At 40.6% G+C, this 18807-nt stretch overlaps 1 protein-coding gene across 2 annotated transcripts in view; it reads right to left on the bottom strand.

Moving 5' to 3' along the window:
- The window catches only part of ANK3 (ankyrin 3), a 375510-nt gene that overhangs the window by 36023 nt on the left and 320680 nt on the right, over positions 1–18807 (bottom strand). The window contains exons 37-41 of one of the 2 annotated variants that reach the window (XM_068982038.1): positions 10764–18557; positions 10064–10138; positions 5403–5534; positions 4359–4502; positions 1072–1162 (exon numbers count right to left, since the gene is read on the bottom strand). In XM_068982038.1, coding sequence (XP_068838139.1) covers positions 1072–1162; positions 4359–4502; positions 5403–5534; positions 10064–10138; positions 10764–18557 — 8236 coding nt within the window. Of the gene's footprint in view, positions 1–1071; positions 1751–4358; positions 4503–5402; positions 5535–10063; positions 10139–10763; positions 18558–18807 lie in introns of both variants that reach the window. The other variant, XM_068982040.1, reaches the window with a different exon arrangement.

The raw sequence follows: 18807 nt of genomic DNA, 5'->3' as shown, positions 1-18807 counted from the left end.
AAAAAGAGCCAGCTTCATGATTAGGGAATTATTTTAGTTATAAACAAATTTCTATCATGCCAGTATTATTGGGGGTGAAGAATTACATATTAAGTAAATGTCACTTAGTTGTGTCCTACTCTTTGCGACCTCATGGACTGTACAGTCCATGGAATTCTCCAGGCCAGAATACTAGAGTGGGTAGCCATTCCCTTCTCCAGGGGGTCTTCCCAACCCAGGGATTGAACCCAGGTCTCCTGCATTGCAGGCAGATTATTTATCAGCTGAGTCACCCGGGAAGCATATGCTATGTTGCAAATTACATAAAATATTCATGTAGAAAAAAGAAAGGATATATAAAATGTTGTGTTTTTTTTAGTATGATAAGGACAGATTTTTTTTTGCTTCTCTTCATTTTCTATGATGAGACATTTAAAAACAATATGTAAAAGAAATTACAAAAATTTCAGTGATGGTTACTGAAAATGATGACATTGTATTGATTTTTAAAATCTATATTTTAAAATTTTGTTTAGTAAGCATATTTATGTTTGAAGTAAGGAAATAATACAAATGCTCATATTTCTGTAAGACTTAGAATTCTGTTAAAATGAGCATTAATTACTGGCTATGTGAAAAGAATAATAGAACAGGTAATAAAATAGAAAACAGGCTTCTAAAGTAAAGAAAGTGCATCCATTTTAGCATGTATAAAACTTTTTATATTTTACTTCAGCTAATTATCAGTAGCTTTAAAAATTATATTTGAGTTCAATGTAACTTTCCCTCTCTAGATTAGCAAAATGAACCAACCTTTCAAGGCATGTATTATTCCACAATTGAAACAGTAATTTTAGAAAAAGAGTAACTGCTAAAAAGCATACATTTAAAACAGGCTATTGGAATTTCTTGGCAGTGCAGTGGTTAGGACTGTGTGCTTTCACTGCCGAGGGCCTGGGATTGATCCCTGGTCAGAGTATCCTACAAGCTGTTTGGCCTGGATGGATGGATGGATGGATGGATAGATAGATAAATAGATAAACTAACACGTAACCTTCATTTCACTTTCCTTTTTCTGACCCAGAGCCATACCTGTCATCCAGTCGATCTAGTAGCCCACCAGTTATTCTTCGAGCTTGAGCAGGGGACTCTAGGTTCCCACCTGATGTCTCGTTCTGCCAACCTGCAATTGAAGACATTTCCAGTTCTTCTTGCTGAACACGTTTAAGAATAGCCTGTGCTTTTTCCTCTGTCATCCCCTCAGACTCTACTCCTTCTTTAAGTTGGATGTCCTCACACAGAGATATGAGTCTTTCTTCCGTCATCTCCTCATCAGGACCAGATTTTCCTTTCTCTTGCTGTTCAGAGCTTACTCCTGCTTTTCTAGTCTGTTTCAATGGCTCTGCTGGTTTAACATCTTTTGGGGCCCCAGCCATCCTTCCGAGGTATTGAGGATACTCACTCAGCCATATATTCTCCAATTGGCTCTCATCTACATCCACTGCTTCAGGTATTTCTGTTAAAGGCATTGAGTCTTCAAGTTTGCTGTCTTCTAAGGATGTGTCTTCTGCAGTTACAACTGGAGGTCCATCTGCTGAATGCTCTATGCTTCCCTGGGAAGGCACTACCCCATCACTCAGTCTACTGGGGGTTCTAAGGGGAGATTCTATGCTAGAGAGATCACTAAAATAATCATCTTGCTGGAAAGGGGTGGGAGGTGTGTAGTGCAACCCTGTGGGAGTTTCCAGTTCCACTTGAAGGGAAGGATAACCTATGGAAGACAGTACATTTGGACTGACTGAAATGAATTAGAGCACATCAAACAGAAACACATGGAATGACTTAAATTATATTAGTTATGAAAATGTATGATGAATTACAGAACAGTGTTGATATATTTATTGGTTTAGTTCAAATGCTTGTAATATAATGAAATAAAAGACTAGTGGCAAACTACTATAAAATAGAATACTAGTTAATTAAGATATAAATTGTTTCCATTGATTTTGGTAATTTTAATACAGTAACTTACAGTCACAAATTTAACCCAATATAAAGTCAGCTGTCATTATGTAAGATACATTTATTCCATGGCCAAATTAATACCTTTCTATCAGTACTCTTCGCATGCACAATCCACATTGTGGTGGACTGACTACAACAAACCGTAAGAAACCAATTTTTATAATTACTTATAACTTAAGAACTGTACATAAGAGTGATGCTACTGAATTCTTAACTCTTACTTATTTCATATAGAATTTACAATAAAGAAAAATGAATTTAATCTTTGGAAAGAACTGACTACTCGATTTTAGAGCAGTAGCACTGTGAAAAAAAATCTAGAAAGATGTTAGGAAAAGGATTTAAAAGGCAGATAAAGTAGAAAAGACTCCATGTAAGCTTTTCAGGTATCATAATGTGACAGAGATGAAAAGGTTGGGTATGTATGGAAGTCTTGGTGAAAGGGATCCACTCAGAACCACGAATCAAATAAAGAGAAAAAAGAAATGATACACAACAGACAGGAGGAGAACCACTTGCAAAGAGCCTTTGAACGTTCATGACAATCCTGTGAAACACAGAGGTTTACTAACCGGCCTACCCAAAGGGGAAGGAGGGAGCAATGCCCGTGTTTTAAACCTTGCTGTGTGTACTAAGGCAGTTATTTTTCTCCTTCAGCAGAGAGAGAAGTCAACAATGGTCTGGTCATGGTGAGGAAAGGAAGTTTCACACAAGTTCAGCAAAGAGGAGAGACAGGAAAAAAAGGCAACCAGGCACATTTTCTGACTTATTGGTCTACGAAACTGAAGTATAATTTTTCCATTTGTCCAAGGTAAATATCAATTTAGCTTTGGCTGTAAATTCAACTTGCTATAGGTTGTGAACATTTTTTATGTTATGGTCATCCATAAACCAAAATGTTGTTGAAAATTTGTCTAAGAATACATGAGGTTTATAATCTCCACAAATAAAGTTGACTTCATAAACATTCCTAAATTTTCCTAAGAATTTTAAAAATAGGAAATGTAAAATATTAAGATGTAGCAACAGAAAGTCCTTATAAATTTAATAATATTCTGATTCTAAAATGTTAAAATTAAGTGAGACTTTCAATTCTATTAAATACTTTCATTGTTTTTTTGATTATCTTGTTTATTAGAACTATTTTCTTAAATTTCCCAATAAAGAATATTAAAATATTCTATAAGTTGTGGTTTGGCAATAATTCAACCTTTGATATAACACTGGTCTATCTTTATCCCGTGTGCAGGGAGTCTGGGCACCAATAAATGGTCTCACCTATAAGACAAAGCCTTGAAGAGAGCTTTTTCCCAGGTTCTGTAGTATTTATAAACTTAAAAAGAAACCACTTTTGACATTATTACCCACATGTTTATGTTACGGGGATAACAAGGTACACTTTAAATTTTTGACTGACTTGAGTCAGCAGAAACTTTCTAAGAATTTTGAGATCTTTTGTCATATGTGCAGATTTGTAAGTTACTGATTATTGGCTAACTTTTCTGTTTAAAAATGGGAGAATAATCACCATATTTTTCAAAAATTGAAATAATAGAAAAATATCCCTAGCTCCTCTTCTTGCCTCCACATAATCATTTTTTACTCAAAATTCATTATAGGAATAAATTTCCATTTATGAAGGTAGATGAACATCTTGAAAAACATATTTATAATACTTTTCTTAATACTTTGATGAAAAAAAAGCCCCAACTTACAAAATGAAGGAAAATGACAATATTATATAAATTAAGCTAATATAAAAGAGGAATTATTATATTATTGGTGACATCTATGCTCATTGAATTAGAAATTATGCTACCTCATCATACACAACAGATAAGGTTTTGCCAAACAAAAAATGGCAGCCTATGAAGTTAAAATAATGCTAAATAACTAAAACAGCTTCTTGAGTGATATATTAGCCTCTTTCAGCACATGCTTAAATAATTGGTTCTCAAAACAGTAATTAAGCATTTTACTTAACAATTTGTATAATAACACACAATTTTAGAAGAGTCTTCTTGTGTTTTAGGTTAATGTAAAAAGTGACAAATCAACATGTTCTCTAGATATTAAATGCTCTTCCATTTGGTCATATAAAATACTTAAGATACCAACTCTTTCAGTTAACTTATGCCTTTATACCTCATTATTTGTATTTTATATAACAGACATTTATCAAGTTTGTTCTAACAGAGTGTTTGTTTGCAGACTGTGGCAGAGAATAAGCTGTGAAAATGAGAAATTAAGTCAAGCAAATCACAATTTAGTTGGTTTTACATGACTACTTTGTCCTACTGCACTTTCAAATTTTACCAAATGATTAAGTAAATATGAACACTAAATTCAATTACCATCCACAGGGTCATGGAAAACATTGTTCTCATCTGCAAAACTTCTGGTGCCTGAAATATTTCCATAATCAAATATTGGTCCTTCTAGCAGAGTCACTATATCTATTCGATTAATTTTTGTCAAGACCGCAGTTAAGGCATCCGCTGAAAAAGGATGAAAAAAAAAAAAGGGTTGAAAACCCAATTACATTATTTTCTTTTACATCCTCACAATATTCACATGAAGGTATGGCTTTCTTGACCCTCCTGACATTTTAGATGCTCCTTACTCCAGCTCTGCACTATTCACTATTCGGAGGACTCAGAAAGCTTGTAGCTCTCGGGAAAGATGTTAGGGTCTTAGGAAGCATTTTAGGAAGCTGTGTGTGATGGCAGCAACATTCATTCCATCTTGGTAAGCTGCAGAGCAGATGGGCCTCAAAAGAGCTAGATTCTTTTAGTTATAAGGGGAACTCATAAAACTTTAAACACTTTCCTCCCATTAGACTGTCAAAATAGGTCACCTCAGTATTTGATGCTTAGCATTTTAATGACTTACTAAGCTCAGGCTGACACAGGCAAGCCCACAATAACTGCACATTGTTGTGGTTGGCATTTGCCACAATATACACACCACTCTTTCCCCCACCTCAACAAAACCAAACCACCCAAAACCCCGGAACACTGGAGAGGTCTCTGCCATCACAGAGCAGGCTGGCTGAAATGCTTTGGTCCTATCCGTCTCCATTTTCCTGCACTTCCATTTTTGGCCATAGCAGTAACTTCAGTGTTTCCCACCACGACCTCATAACTGAACAGCTAGCATTATATTTCCATTTATGATGGTCACAGAACTACAGACAAAATGCAAAAATCCCCTCCTGCTTGCTTCATAAAAAGCTCCCTAAAGACAGAAGTTTAGAATGTTAGCATGAAATTAAACAAGTATAACTTCCAAAGACCTGCAATTATTTTATGATCACTGTGGTTTTCTTAACAATAGGCTTATCTGAAATATTAGACACAGGCAGTTTTGAAAGTTAAAGCAATATAGTTTCAGCATACTTGTAGCATTTTTTCCGTCTCTGGTTACCCATTTTTTTAATAACATGAAGCTTTGAGAAATTAAAGAATTTGGATTTTCCACACGTATTTGATTGATTTCATCCACTGAAAAATTCAGTTCCCTTGCCAGTTCTGTAGAAAAGAAAAAGAGTTACTAAGATTTCATGTTATACTTTTATCACATATATTTTATAAAAGTAATGCTTAACTGTCGCAAAAAAAAAAGGGGGGGGAAAGAATTCTATAGTAAAACCCAAGTACAGTCTTGGGCATTAATCTTTATATACTTGATTTCACAGCAAAGTAGTGATAATACACAGGTTGTGACTTCTCTCTCTTGAGGTAATTCCTTGGTTATAATCAGATTTCCTTTGGAGATCATTTTATAAAGATTCTTAATCTGTTCAAAGAGGATGTTGATAGATTCTTTTAATTTAGCCAGATTATTATCTGCAATTTGAAGCAAGCTTCATATAAGATAGGTGTGCTAAGTCGCTTCAGTCCTGTGCAACTCTTTATGACCCCATGGACTATAACCCACCGGGCTCCTCTGTCCATGGGATTCTCCAGGCAAGAATATTGGAGTGGGTTGCTGTACCCTCCTCCAGGGAATCTTCCTGACACAAGGATCGAACCCGCTTCCCTTCCATCTCCTACATTGGCAGGTGGGTTCTTTAGCGCCACCTGAGAAGCCTGTAAGATAGTTGCTGCTGCTGCTGCTGCTGCTGCTAAGTTGCTTCAGTCGTGTCTGACTCTGTGTGACCCCATAGACGGCAGCCCACCAGGCTCCCCTGTCCCTGGGATTCTCCAGGCAAGAACACTGGAGTGAGTTGCCATTTCCTTCTCCAATGCATGAAAGTGAAAAGTGAAAGTGAAGTTGTTCAGTCGTGTCTGACTCTTAGCGATCCCATGGACTGCAGCCTACCAGGCTCCTCCGTCCATGGATAAGATAGGGATATACAATTTCATAAACATGCCACAAGAGAAGCCAGTAGGGTTTTTCTCTAGGCAATATTCATGAAATAGATCTTTTTCTCACATAATACTCTATTCTATATGACTTCAAGTTTCATCAGTGCTGCTTGGGAGGTTAAATGATGACTCAAAGCCAGATCACTGTCTATGATATGCTGCCATTTGTGTAAAAAATAAAAGGGAGATAAGCTTTCTTTCCAACTAAGTGTATACAGCCATACACTCAATCTTGTAAATGCAGATAGTTATCCCTGGAAGGATACATATGATACAAATAGCTGCCTTGGGGGAATGAAATTTGGGAGTCAAAGATGAGAGGGAGACTTACCTTTCAGTGTACATTTTTTGTACAATTAAAAAAAAATCTATCAGATGTGTATTAGCCTTAAGTGATTATAAAAAGAAATGGGAAAATCCATGGAAAAAGAATTAGCCGAGATTCTATCCTGCTTAAGAACCTTTCCAGCAGTTTGGCAAAATGTATTCAGAGGCTCAAAAAAGTCTATATCCTTTGGCCAAATGATTTCATTTCTAGAAATCTACGGTGACAATACACAGGGTTGTAGACAATTATTTACATACATGAATGTCCACTGTAGGCTTGTCCTTCTCAAAAACTGAAAACAAGGTGTGTGTTGAACAAAAGAAGAGTTAACTAATGTAATGCAGTGGCTGGCAAACTGATTACAGCCTGCAGCCTGTAGGGTGCTTCTAGAAATGAAACTACATCTTATTAGAGCAAAACAAAGGTCCGTCTAGTCAAGGCTATGGTTTTTCCAGTGGTCATGTATGGATGCGAGAGTTGGACTGTGAAGAAAGCTGAGCGCCGAAGAATTGATACTTTTGAACTGTGGTGTTGGAGAAGACTCTTGAGAGTTCCTTGGACTGCAAGGAGATCCAACCAGTCCATTCTAAAGGAGATCAGCCCTGGGATTTCTTTGGAAGGAATGATGCTGAAGCTGAAACTCCAGTACTTTGGCCACCTCATGCGAAGGTTGACTCATTGGAAAAGACTCTGATGCTGGGAGGGATTGGGGGCAGGAGGAGAAGGGGACGACAGAGGATGAGATGGCTGGATGGCATCAATGACTCGATGGACGTGAGTTTGAGTGAACTCCGGGAGTTGGTAATGGACAGGGAGGCCTTGCGTGCTGCAATTCATGGGATCGCAGAGTCAGACACGACTGAGCGACTGAACTGAACTAGCCTTAATACATGGGATACACATTTTCTCTTCCTTTTACCAACAAAAAGCAAAACCTGAATCTATTTCATGATTCACTAGTACATTGTGACCGACAGCAAAACATCATTGTAAAGTACGTGTGCTGGATGTTACTTATCCATTAAACCAAGATCAGAAAGAAATAAAAAGAAAATTAATTGTGTATAGAACATTTTCAAAATTATTTATTAAAAAAATCAAAGTACACTGCTACTTGTTAACAGGAGTTCTGAGGGATGGATTTAAATTTTGTCCTTCTAAATGCTAATTTTCTTAATAATCTTCATTGTGTATATGGTAATTCAAATTAGAAAAGTTAATTTTTTTAAAGTTCCTTATCTCTTTGGGTCTTAAGGATAGTAATCCTTATTGTCCTCATGACCAAACCATATCCTTGTCTAGAGACTCAGTGAAGAGCAAAGACATTGTCACTGAGAATTTACAAAATTTATGACTTTATGTTTCCTCTCTATTTTCATGTCAAGTCTCCTAAAGTTTACTCTGAAAAACTAAGGACTAGTTTTGCTTAAAGAAAATAAGCTAATAGTTATGGGCAAGTACTACTACAAAACCAACATTAGCTCCAGGATATTTTCAGATTATAATGTCCAGTGTTAAAATATGCATGCATGCTTAGTCACTTCATGTCTGACTCTTTGTTACCCCATGGACTATAGTCCAACTCTTGTGAGTCCATGGACTGTAGCCCGCCAGACTCTCTCTGTCCTTGGGGTTCTCCAGGCAAGAAGACTGGAATGGGTTGCCGTGCCCTCTTCCAGGGGATCTTCCCAACACAGGGATCGAACCTGCATCTCCTGCATTGCAGAAGGATTCTTTATTGTTTGAGCCACCCGGAAAATATAAATATTATTATTTTATGTTCATACATATTTATACATGATGAATTGCTATTAATTCTTAATAGTCTGCAAAGGATTACTCAGATCCCCTGTTTCTTCCAGAGCTCCACTAGGTTAGGTCAGTAGCAATGGGCCTTAGGGCAAGGCTTGGCAGAAGGAGAGGAATCCTTTTAATGGAGAGGGTGGGTGGTGCAAGATTCAGGGCACTGGAAAAAAATAACTGTAGGTGACCTTTTGTGCCACGATCTAGTTTCATAACCTCCCTTTCGACAGTATAGATAATTACTTCCTTGAGAATGTCTGTCCTTGATAGTATGCGAGATGACTTTAAATATGACAGTAATTAACATTTACTTATGTTTAACTTTTATGTTGTTTGGCTGTGCATTAAAAAAAATACATACTATCTATAAAATTTAAAATTTCTCTGATTCATGTAAAGTAGGATTTGAGGGGCCCAGTTAACATCAGAATACAAAGCAGTACTGTCCAGTTGACACAGAGCCTTATCTTCATCTTAAGTGAAGAGGAATCAAGCCAAATATCCCTTTTCTGCACACCAATTACAAAAAGTTTCATTTGTTTCACAGAATCCAACTATTTTTGTAAATTGAATAGATTCATTTATCTGTATCCTTTTTCTGAAAAATTTAATTCAAAACTTAACTGTCATCCTTTGTTTTGTTGTGTACATAGTTATTGAAAATGATCCTTGTTTTCTATTATCACAGTGATATAATGGGCTTCCCTTGTGGCTCAGTGGTAAAGAATTCACCTGCCAATGCAGGAGACACAGGTTGAATCCCTAATCCAGGAAGAGCCCACGTGCCTTGGAGCAGCTCAGCTTGTGTGCTCTAGAGCCCGGGAGCTACAACTGCTGAAGCCCAGGCGCTCTGGAGCTGGTGCTCTGCAACAAGAGGAGCCGCTGCAGCCTGGGCCCAGCAACCAGAGAGCAGCCTCAACTGGAGAGAAACCCACACAGCAGTGAAGACCCAGGAGGCCCCGAGATCAGTGAGATTATTAAACACAAAAGGAAGCATTTGGAGGGAAAACAAGTGACGTAAGATTTCCTTTTAAATAAATCTTTGAGCATAAAACTGAGTCTCCTTACAAGTTTCAGGTAAATAAAATGTGTATGTCTGTAGGCTTTATAAATAATGTGTGTGTATCATGACAGTGACTCATGAATGATTAAACTTTGTGAAACCTAGGCATGGATTAGTTGAACTGTTGCCTAAGAGAGCTACTCTAAGGGCATAAACCATGCTTCCACATTTTGTATTATTTAAAAACTATAGCCTTTAGGTATATTTTCCTTTATGCCCCCAAATCTTCCATTAGGTAAAAGTTTACCCTATATTACCAGAAATGGCACTGTGAAGAAAGTGCTCAAACTTAAGGTAAAATAAATTTAAATTTTCTATTCTATAGTGTATATGCATAGAAAAGCTTTGAAAAAAACACAGTATACAAGGTATTATCTACTCTGGGTAGATAGAATTATGAGTGATTAAAAATGTTTTTTATTCCTTTTTTAAAAAAATAAACTATTTGTGAAAAAGACAAATTAAGAAATTTCATTCAGGTGTATACACACTTACCTGTCCAACTGAGTCCCAGGTGATCGGCTACTATTGCCATCCTGATATCTGTCCGTTCACATGGACTCTGTGGACCTACGATTTACAATTTCTTAATTAAAATAATCATCAAGAAAGACACGACACTGGAAAATTGCTTTTAGCAGTACTCAGATTTTACAGAGAGACTGATGCTAACACTGTACACTGAGATGTGTCCTAATCACCTACATGAACACTTCTCTTTTACATGACTCACTTGATTTTCACCTACATCAGGCCAAATGTCAGACTACATGGATGCTCGATGTAATGAAATTCAACATGCTGACGAGCTAGCTACTTGACAATAGCTACAGAAGTGTCGTGGGGGTGAAAACACCACGATGGCATTTCAACATCTGTGCTTTTACTTTGACAGAATCATATGCACTAGCACATTGAAAAAAAAAAGTTGCTCATCTTGAATGACACCAATATCTTCAGCATGCTTCCCTAGCTGTCTATAGTGTTGTTGGGTTAAAAGGAAGGAAAGAAGAGTATATAGACAGCACACACAGATGACGATGACAGAATGAGGAACTACGGTTAAGTCACTCCACAGGCAATCACAACAGTTCATGCACTAGGGTCTACACGTTGGAAAGTGTTTACAAACTATGCTCGTTCTCCAGGATGTGAGCAAAGAGTGCTCGAGAGACCTGACTGCCTTCATTCTCACCAGTCCTTCTACTGCTCCTTTTCTCACTGCCGGCCTTTTCACTCTTTGATTTTAAAGGTGCTGCCTCTGTTTTCTTATCTCTAGCAGACCTCGTTGTAACGGAAGGCGGGCCACCCCGGGAAGTCTCGGACAACGACGTGTTTCTTGAGGTACTGTCTTCCTCATCGGACAACTCGGACTGCATCTGTTTGTCTTCTTCAGAGAGGCGGTCCACAAGCTTTAAGGTCTCACCACTAATTCCCTTAAAATATTCAATGGAATGTTTACATACTTCCTTAAGCTGACTTTTCCTGACTTTAACTGTGGTGGTGGTGGTGGTGGTGGAGGTGGAGGTGGAGGTGGAGGTGATACAGGTGGGTCTTACCTTTACTGGCAACTTGGATGGAAGCTGTTTGGCCTTGCCTTTCTCTGGCTGCCCTTGCTTTTGTGTGGCACATGGTTTTCTAACTGAACCTGGGTTATCCCTGTGTGTGTTTTTCACTGGAATTCTGGACTTCACATCTACACATGAAGAAGCAGTAAGGCCTTTGGTTTTCTCAGACTGACTAACCTGCTTCATTTTACTCACATGAATGTTTGGCATATGATCTGGTGGTGGGAAGAGATCTTTTGGTGAAGTGGCCTTTATGGGAAGTTTGGATTTTCGCCTAATCCCTATTGGTTCCTTTGTCTTTTGCTGCTCTCCAAGAACTTTCTGTTTCTCTCTCACACAATGTCCTTGCAGTAGCCCTGTCTTTTTTTCTGATGAGCTTTTCACTGGATTAGCTTTCTCTGTGGTACAAGTGGGTACAGAATGTTCTGTCAGAACTACGTGACTTGTAATGTTATCTGTCTGTATAGTGGAAGAATCCAAATTGTTGTTGTTATTAAAGTTATCTTTTTGAAAATCATGTTTTTCTTGGGGCCTAACGCCCATGTGGCTATTGGCTGTATTTGAAATCACCGTTATAGGTTCATTCTCTAATCCCTGACCACTGGTCATCACAGCTTCTGTCTTATCTGTCACTTCTCCAGGGCCTTCTTTCTTCAAGGTCATGGTGGACGCAGAAATTCCCATTTTTATAGGCGTGCGCAACTTGGGGTCAAGCTTAGAGGAGTTAGTGGCTGCTGCTGCTTTCTCCTGTGCGCCACTAGTGGCTGTGCCTTCCTGACACTCTCCGCTGGTCGGGATGCTGGGGTTGGGTTCCACTGCAGGTGGCTCTACATTTCCCTCTAGATTGGTTTCTACAGTGGTGTCCCCTGCCTGTGGCTGTGGTGTGGCAGTGACCGTACTTTTATCCCCTTCCCCCGGGTCCCCTGACTTCCCTTCAGAAGTATGCTCACCAATCTGGAAAAATTGGAGCCTCTCTTCAACAAAATCCCTCTTGCTCATGTCAATTGCACCACTGCGAGTCATCTCAAACATTTTTCCTTCATGAAATGGGAAGGGGTTAGGCTCACTAGTTGGGGTACTTTCATCAGTTGGCGTGCGGGCTGGTGTTGTATCGGGGGTAGTTGCTGGAGAGCGGTCTTCCACAGCCAGACCAAATGGCTTATTTTCATCTTCCCGTGATTTACTGTCATACACGTCATCATCTCCTCGGTTATTAGACCAGGGGTCAAAATCTAGACCTTTGGTAGCTACTGTTTTAAAAGGAGTGGCAAATTCTTCATCTACTTTGTAACTGAAGTAAGTATCAGGAAACACTGATCTGTCAGGATGTCTGCCTTCTAGTGTGAAAAACTGGGCCCCTGACTTCTGATCAGTCTTATCAGGAGTCTTTTCAGATGGAGAACTTTTAGGAGGTGGCTTATCTTCATCTGGTCCCAACCTTCCCTCCTCCTCCTCGATAACTTCGAGTTTGCTTTGGCTAAATGAGCGATCAGCTGGCTTCAGGATGCCCTCCATGTTCCAGATATCTTTCTTCAGCTCCAGGGTCTGACTGGGGAGCTTAGAATCACTCTCAGTCAAGCCATCATCTTCATCTTGCAGGTCATAGCCATCCAGAGAGTCGATCTCTGTGGCATCCGTATCATGAGAGAACTCTGCTGTGGTGGCAATGGAACACTCTGTGATGGACTGGTCATTGTTCCCGTTCTGGGTAGCTTCATTCTGAGGTGAATCAAGGCCAAGGCCGAATTCAGTATCTTTTCCAGATCCATTCATTTCTAATTCTTTCTGGGTGGAAGCCTTTTCAGCAGAGGCTTTGGATTTTGTCCCTTCTTTTTGTTCATCGTCGACCTCCTTTAACTTGAAGGTGTATTTTTTGACAGGCACTGGTTGATAAAGGGATTCGTCATCACTGGAGTCACTGATGTCTGCCCCAGGAGGAACTGGGGAGGGTGGCTGCACCCTGATGACCGGTTCGGCCAGCTGGTACTTGTCATGCTCGTCTTGCAGACTGACTTCAATCATGTCAACCTCCCTTTCAGGAAGATAAGGATGTTTCTTATCCAGCTCCATCTGGTCTGCATCCAGCGGTGGAGGAGGGGGAAATTCAATGTAGGCAACTCTGTTAGTTTTGGGTCTCTGGGTAGAGTCCTTGCTCACGCTGTCAGGCATTTCACGCTCGACAGCAGCCATCTCCTCCCCTGCAGGCTGCTTTAAGGAGGCCGATTTGGCCTGTTCCTCCTCCTCAGATTCCTCCGAAACCTCGGGAATTGGGCTGGGTTTGCCTGGTATATAAGCTATAAGCGAGTCTGGTGTCTTAGACGTAAATTCGTAACTCACTTCCTCTGAACTGGGCGTCTCTGGGGTTAAAGGGCTCTTCCCAGAGCTGTCTAGAAAGGAAACTTGCTCTAGAGTATCATCTTCCGGGCTACCTTGAGGAGAAGGAGGTTGCTTCTGCTGTCTAGTTGTGTAAAAGGTTCCCCTGGTCTCTTGCACTGTCTTACATTCCTGACTTATGATTTTTTTTACACCTCCTTGTTGTATCTCCTTCTCATACTGCTTTCCCACCTGCACAAAACTGACATAAACAGGTAAAGTTTTTATTTCTTTCCCTCCCTCCGTCTGGGCTAGTGGTGCAACTTTTTCCAATCCATCAATGGGACTGTGGTCGAATACGTCACTAGAGGGCGATTCCTTTCCTGGGCTAAACTCTAGAGAATCTGGAGACTTGGTCGGGGAGAGCTCTGTTTCATCGAGAGGCGGGCATAAGCCTACATAACTCTGGTGTTTTGAAACTTTGCTGATTTCTGAATAGGTTACTTTTTCCTCTTCTATAGAATTAAAGTGCTGTGTCTCAACTGTCTCTTTAGTCATACTTGACTGGGATAACTTTGGCGACAGTTCATGTTTTGGAAATGTCGACTGCTCACAAAAACCATCAGGAATATCTGGAGCTGGTGTCCTCCTTTCCTCTGCAACCCTGACCGGGATGTGCGACACCGCCGAGCTCTCACTTCTCCTGGAAGGCTGGTCAAGAGAGCCACCTGGATGCTCCCCATCTTTAACAACATATTCCCTATATAAGACTTTTTTGGAGGGAGATTTTACAGTCATTTCCTTAATTTCTGAGAGAGAGCCATTAGTTAACAATTTGTGTTCTCTCTCAGTCACAGACAAAAACTCATCCCTCTGGTCAACAATTTTACTCTCAGGGTGACCAACATGATTTTCTCTTACATCATGAACAAGCACATGTGAAAGTTTCTCTTTCTGTGACTTATTATTAGCAGCTCCAGAACTTTCCCACGTTCTAAAGACCTTTTTGTCCCATGGTCCCTTTGTTGCTAAGTCTGCGGTTATGTGACAAGACAAGTCTTTAGCCTGTTGCTCAGAAAAATAGTCAGGCATCGCTTTACTTGACATTTCAGTCCTCTGTTTTTTCACATCATCAGAACCAAAATCATTTACAACCATCTCATTGCTCCCGGCATGCTCATCTGTAGCTTTTAATACTGTAAGATCTTTTTGCACAGAGACACTTTCATCTGAGGGGTCTGTGGCCTTCTGCTGTTTTTCTCGAGCAAACACCTGGTAGACAGGTAGCTTGCTTTCCTGGATTTTTTTAACTGGGATTCTGGATTGGCCATCTGGCCTTCTGTCTTCTTGAGAAACGTCCTTACTTTTGGCCTGTGCACCCTGTTCAAATTTTAATCTAATTGAACTGAGTTTAGATTGCTTGAGCTGAAACCCAGATTGGGGCCCTTCTGGTTCTTTGCTCTGAGAACTACTTCCTTTGGCTTCCTCTGTGGACTTGCTGTCCTCAGTCTGTTGGGAAGGAACCATCTCTGGGCTGCTGGGCAGATGGGCTGCATTCCTCTCATCGGCCCTGGGGATGCTGTGTCCATCGCGGCCATGTTGCCTCACCTTGACCCACTCATCACTGGATGCCAGCAGTTCCGTCAGCAGTGCTTTCTCAGGGCTGCTACTGGTAGAGCTTTGGGATGAGTATTCTTTGCCATTTCTAGGGCGTTGCTTTTTCTCTGGGGACTGCAGTTCATCATTGAGCTTTTCAGTTTTGTCACGAAAAAACTGTGACACTTCAGTCAGTTTCTCTTCAGCTTCCTTCACGGTCCTGTCCACCCTGTCTTCGTACATCAACTTCTCTCTACCTCTATCTAATCTGTCCTCAGTAAAGCGCATCCACATGGCATGTTTTGGACTACTAACATCGCCAGAATAGTGCAACACTGTCACTTTATCAAAATGCTCATCTTTAGACACTTTACCTACACCATTTTCAGACACATCTTTATAGATTTTGGAGAGCATTTCTTTCTTGGGGGCAGTGACTACTTTTTCTCTGGCCCGCTTATCAGACTCTGAGCTAGGGGGCCCTGCATGGTCTGTAACCGATTCCTCAGTATCAGAATGAGACACATCTAGCTTTTCTGACAGAAGCATTTTCTCAGCAAACCTGTAAGACTCCCCTCTTAGTTCTGACAACTCATCGTCATGGTATTCTATTGAGTGTTGACTCAAAAGCTTCAGTGTTTTATAAGAGTCATCGGATATGAGTTGAGCAGAACTAGGGCGACTATCTTCTTCTTGGGACACAGGAGTGTTTACTCTGGAAGACTCCAGATAAGAAGGCAATGACTCTTCAGCAGTGAGTTCTTCTTCTTCTTGCTGACCCTGTTCCTCTGAACAAGGAAAAGCATCGTGTTTTTCTGGCAGAAAATCTTTTAGGTTAATATCTCCCCGGGATAAGTCTTTCTGATATACATACATTTCCTTTTCTGGATGCTTTTTGGTTTCTCTAATAATGACTTCAGTGGGCTCAGCCTGGTTACCTTTTTCGATGTGGACTTCTATTATACGCTCCAGTTTGGGTTTCATTTGGCTGTCCTTCTCTGTGTGCTGGGCTGAGGTTTCAGCAGCAGACTTGTGAACGTCTGGAGATACTGCCGACTTATGTTCAAACAGACCTGCCAGTTCTTTGGAAGGGTCCCGACCGGACTGAAAGGCTTTCATGATGTCGTGCACTGACATGGTCTCTTCAATTCTCTCAGAGGCACCTTCACTGCCTGGTGGAGAATGATAAACCATTCTGGTGGTTGTGGTGATGTGAGTCTCTTCCTTAACACGCATGCCTTTGCCCAGAACGTGATTGTGGTCGTCATCTTCACTACTGGCTTTCATCTGAAACGCTTTGACTTTTTCTTTAATGCTAGACGTGGTGGGCTTTGGTTCCAGTTCCATAAACGTAGGTGAAGGTTTGGGTGACACGGGCTCCTCTGGTTGGGACGGGGGAGCGTCTCCAGCGGAGGGCTCATAGCTCCTGATAACATGAACCACTTCAGTTCTTGTTTCTGTAATGACCGGAGGGATGGGGACTTCGTGGAAGAGTGGTTTGGGACCAGTGCTTTCAGCGCTTTGTGGGGCTGAAGGTGTTTTTTCACTTCTTGTTTCAAAGCCACTGTCAGACAAGGGACTTTTATCTTGGTCATGTTGAGAAAAGTCATCTGGAGACTCCAAAATAGTATCTGTTCCAAAAAAGGAATCGGCCATCTTACATAACTCTTTCTCAGAGGTGGAAGGCCTCATGGAGGCTGGAGGCATTTTGAGTTTGTGTTCCTGCAGGGCAATTGCTGGTTTTAAAATTCGTTTCTGTCTCTCTTCACCATCCTTCTTGGCATCCTCAAACTTGTACTTTAAGTTTGTCAGAGAACTACTGCCGATATCATTTGTTAGGTAATCAATAACTTTGGTCAGGTTGTAATCCTTTTCAGAGGCGGCCTTTGCCTTGACTTGCACTCTCTCTGGCAGAGATGGAGAATGGCTCACGCTAGCTTGTTGCCTTGCCTCTCTTATTTCTTCTGAACTAAATTCTATCCAGTCATCTTCAGGAGAGTGTCCTTTGTCACTCTTTGGTGATCTGAGTGGTCCTTTCTCTGCACAGACATCCTTTTTAAGGATTTCACTAACTTTCACCAAGTCTTCCTTTACTTTCTCGACAATTTTGAAAGGTTCTTCGTCATCGATTCTCCCTTCTTTGGGGAGTTCAGGTTGGAATGGCTTCTCCTCAGGCACATCTGTTTGGAGTATTGCAGTCATCCGCATTAGGTCCTCCTTCATTTCAGCCACATCTTTTAATATCTCCTGACTGGAAGATAGAGAAGATGGTGTAGACAGCTTAAGGGCAGACGGTGCAAGGAACAAAGATGATTTAACTGGAGATGAAGTTCGATTGAAATGGGGCTGAGGACGTGTCTCCGTAGTCAATGTTTTAATGGGCGACAGCAAGGCTGCTGCTGATTTTGTAAGTGAATTAGAGTCTGGAAGTTTCTTTAATGCTGGTTCTGGCAAAACATTGACTACAGAGTATACTGGCACTGTTATTATCGATGAAGTTACAGATGAGGTAGTTGCAGATATTGATGACCCAAGGGATGTGTAGAGTGCACTTGCAGAAGGAGTTCTTAGAGACTGAAAAGCTGATGGTGCTGGAGAAACATAAGACCTGAGTGGGGAAAATGGCATTGCTGTGGTGGAAGGGAACACTTTCTCAACCGCATCAGTGGCTGCGTTAACCACAGAGCTCACAGAGTTTGTGGCTGTAGCAATTTTTTCCTGTAATGTGGCAGTGGCTTTGCATCCATTAATTAACGTTGAAGATGATGGATATTTCAGAGGGGAAATAGATCCATTGACTAAAGCTACCTCTGCATGTCCAGGCATCTGTTTCACCGGTGATGAAAGAGAAGAGGCCATTGTAACTTTAGCTGATGAAATGACATCAGCTGTTGATTTAGCTGGAGACACCACTGACTTTAAAGGTGAAGATATTAGCGGTGCTGCTGATGTGATAATTGACTTAAATGGCAGACTCGAAGAATACATATTAATGTTTGATTTGGGGGAAGCAGGGGGTGTCATAGTAATTGACGACCTCTCCAAAAGAGATCCTGCGGTAGTCACTGGGGAGGTTCGAGAGGAAAATGTAGAAGTGGATGCCAGCCCCTTTAAAGGTGAGGCCTCCGTGACTGTGGGAGCTCTAACCAGGGTGCCAGAGGAAACCTGGATATTGTATGGAGACTGTGACACCACTGTTTTTATTGGTGAAGAAATTGTCCGAAAGGATCTAATTGGAGATGCCACGTCACTAATGGATTTAACCGAAGATGTAGTTGATGCGCCTAATGTGGATTTGATTGGCGAAGGAGTCGAAACAGACCATATTGATTTTAATGGGGAAGCTGATGGCGTATTAGAGGAAGAACTTGACAAGGAAGTGAAGCCTGACTTGGCCGGCCCGGGCACTGTCATCGGAGCTGTGGTCCAGGACTGGTAGGGTCTTGTAGAAAAGAATGGCTTGTATGAGTAAGTGGTGGGGAGGGATCTTGTTGCTCCTGCACTCCGTTCAACTGTTTCTTAAATTTTAAAATGAAATCAAACACAAAAATCAACAAAAATGGTTGAGAAACAGAGAGACCAGAGAAAAAAATTGGTCAGTAAACTTTGAAATATTACAAAAGCAAGTACAATTGTTTGCATGATTCAGAATGGAAGAGGCAAAAGGAACAATTAAGAGGAAAAAAAAAAATTCTATAGACGCAACTAATCCAAGGTTAAAAATTAAACTAAATAAAACACAGAGCAATGTGAAATGAAAGA

This window comes from Capricornis sumatraensis, chromosome 10, assembly GCF_032405125.1.
Source record: "Capricornis sumatraensis isolate serow.1 chromosome 10, serow.2, whole genome shotgun sequence".
NCBI lineage: Eukaryota > Metazoa > Chordata > Mammalia > Artiodactyla > Bovidae > Capricornis > Capricornis sumatraensis.
Note: the sequence above shows the minus strand (reverse complement) of the source record. Positions and strands in the feature narration are given on the sequence as shown.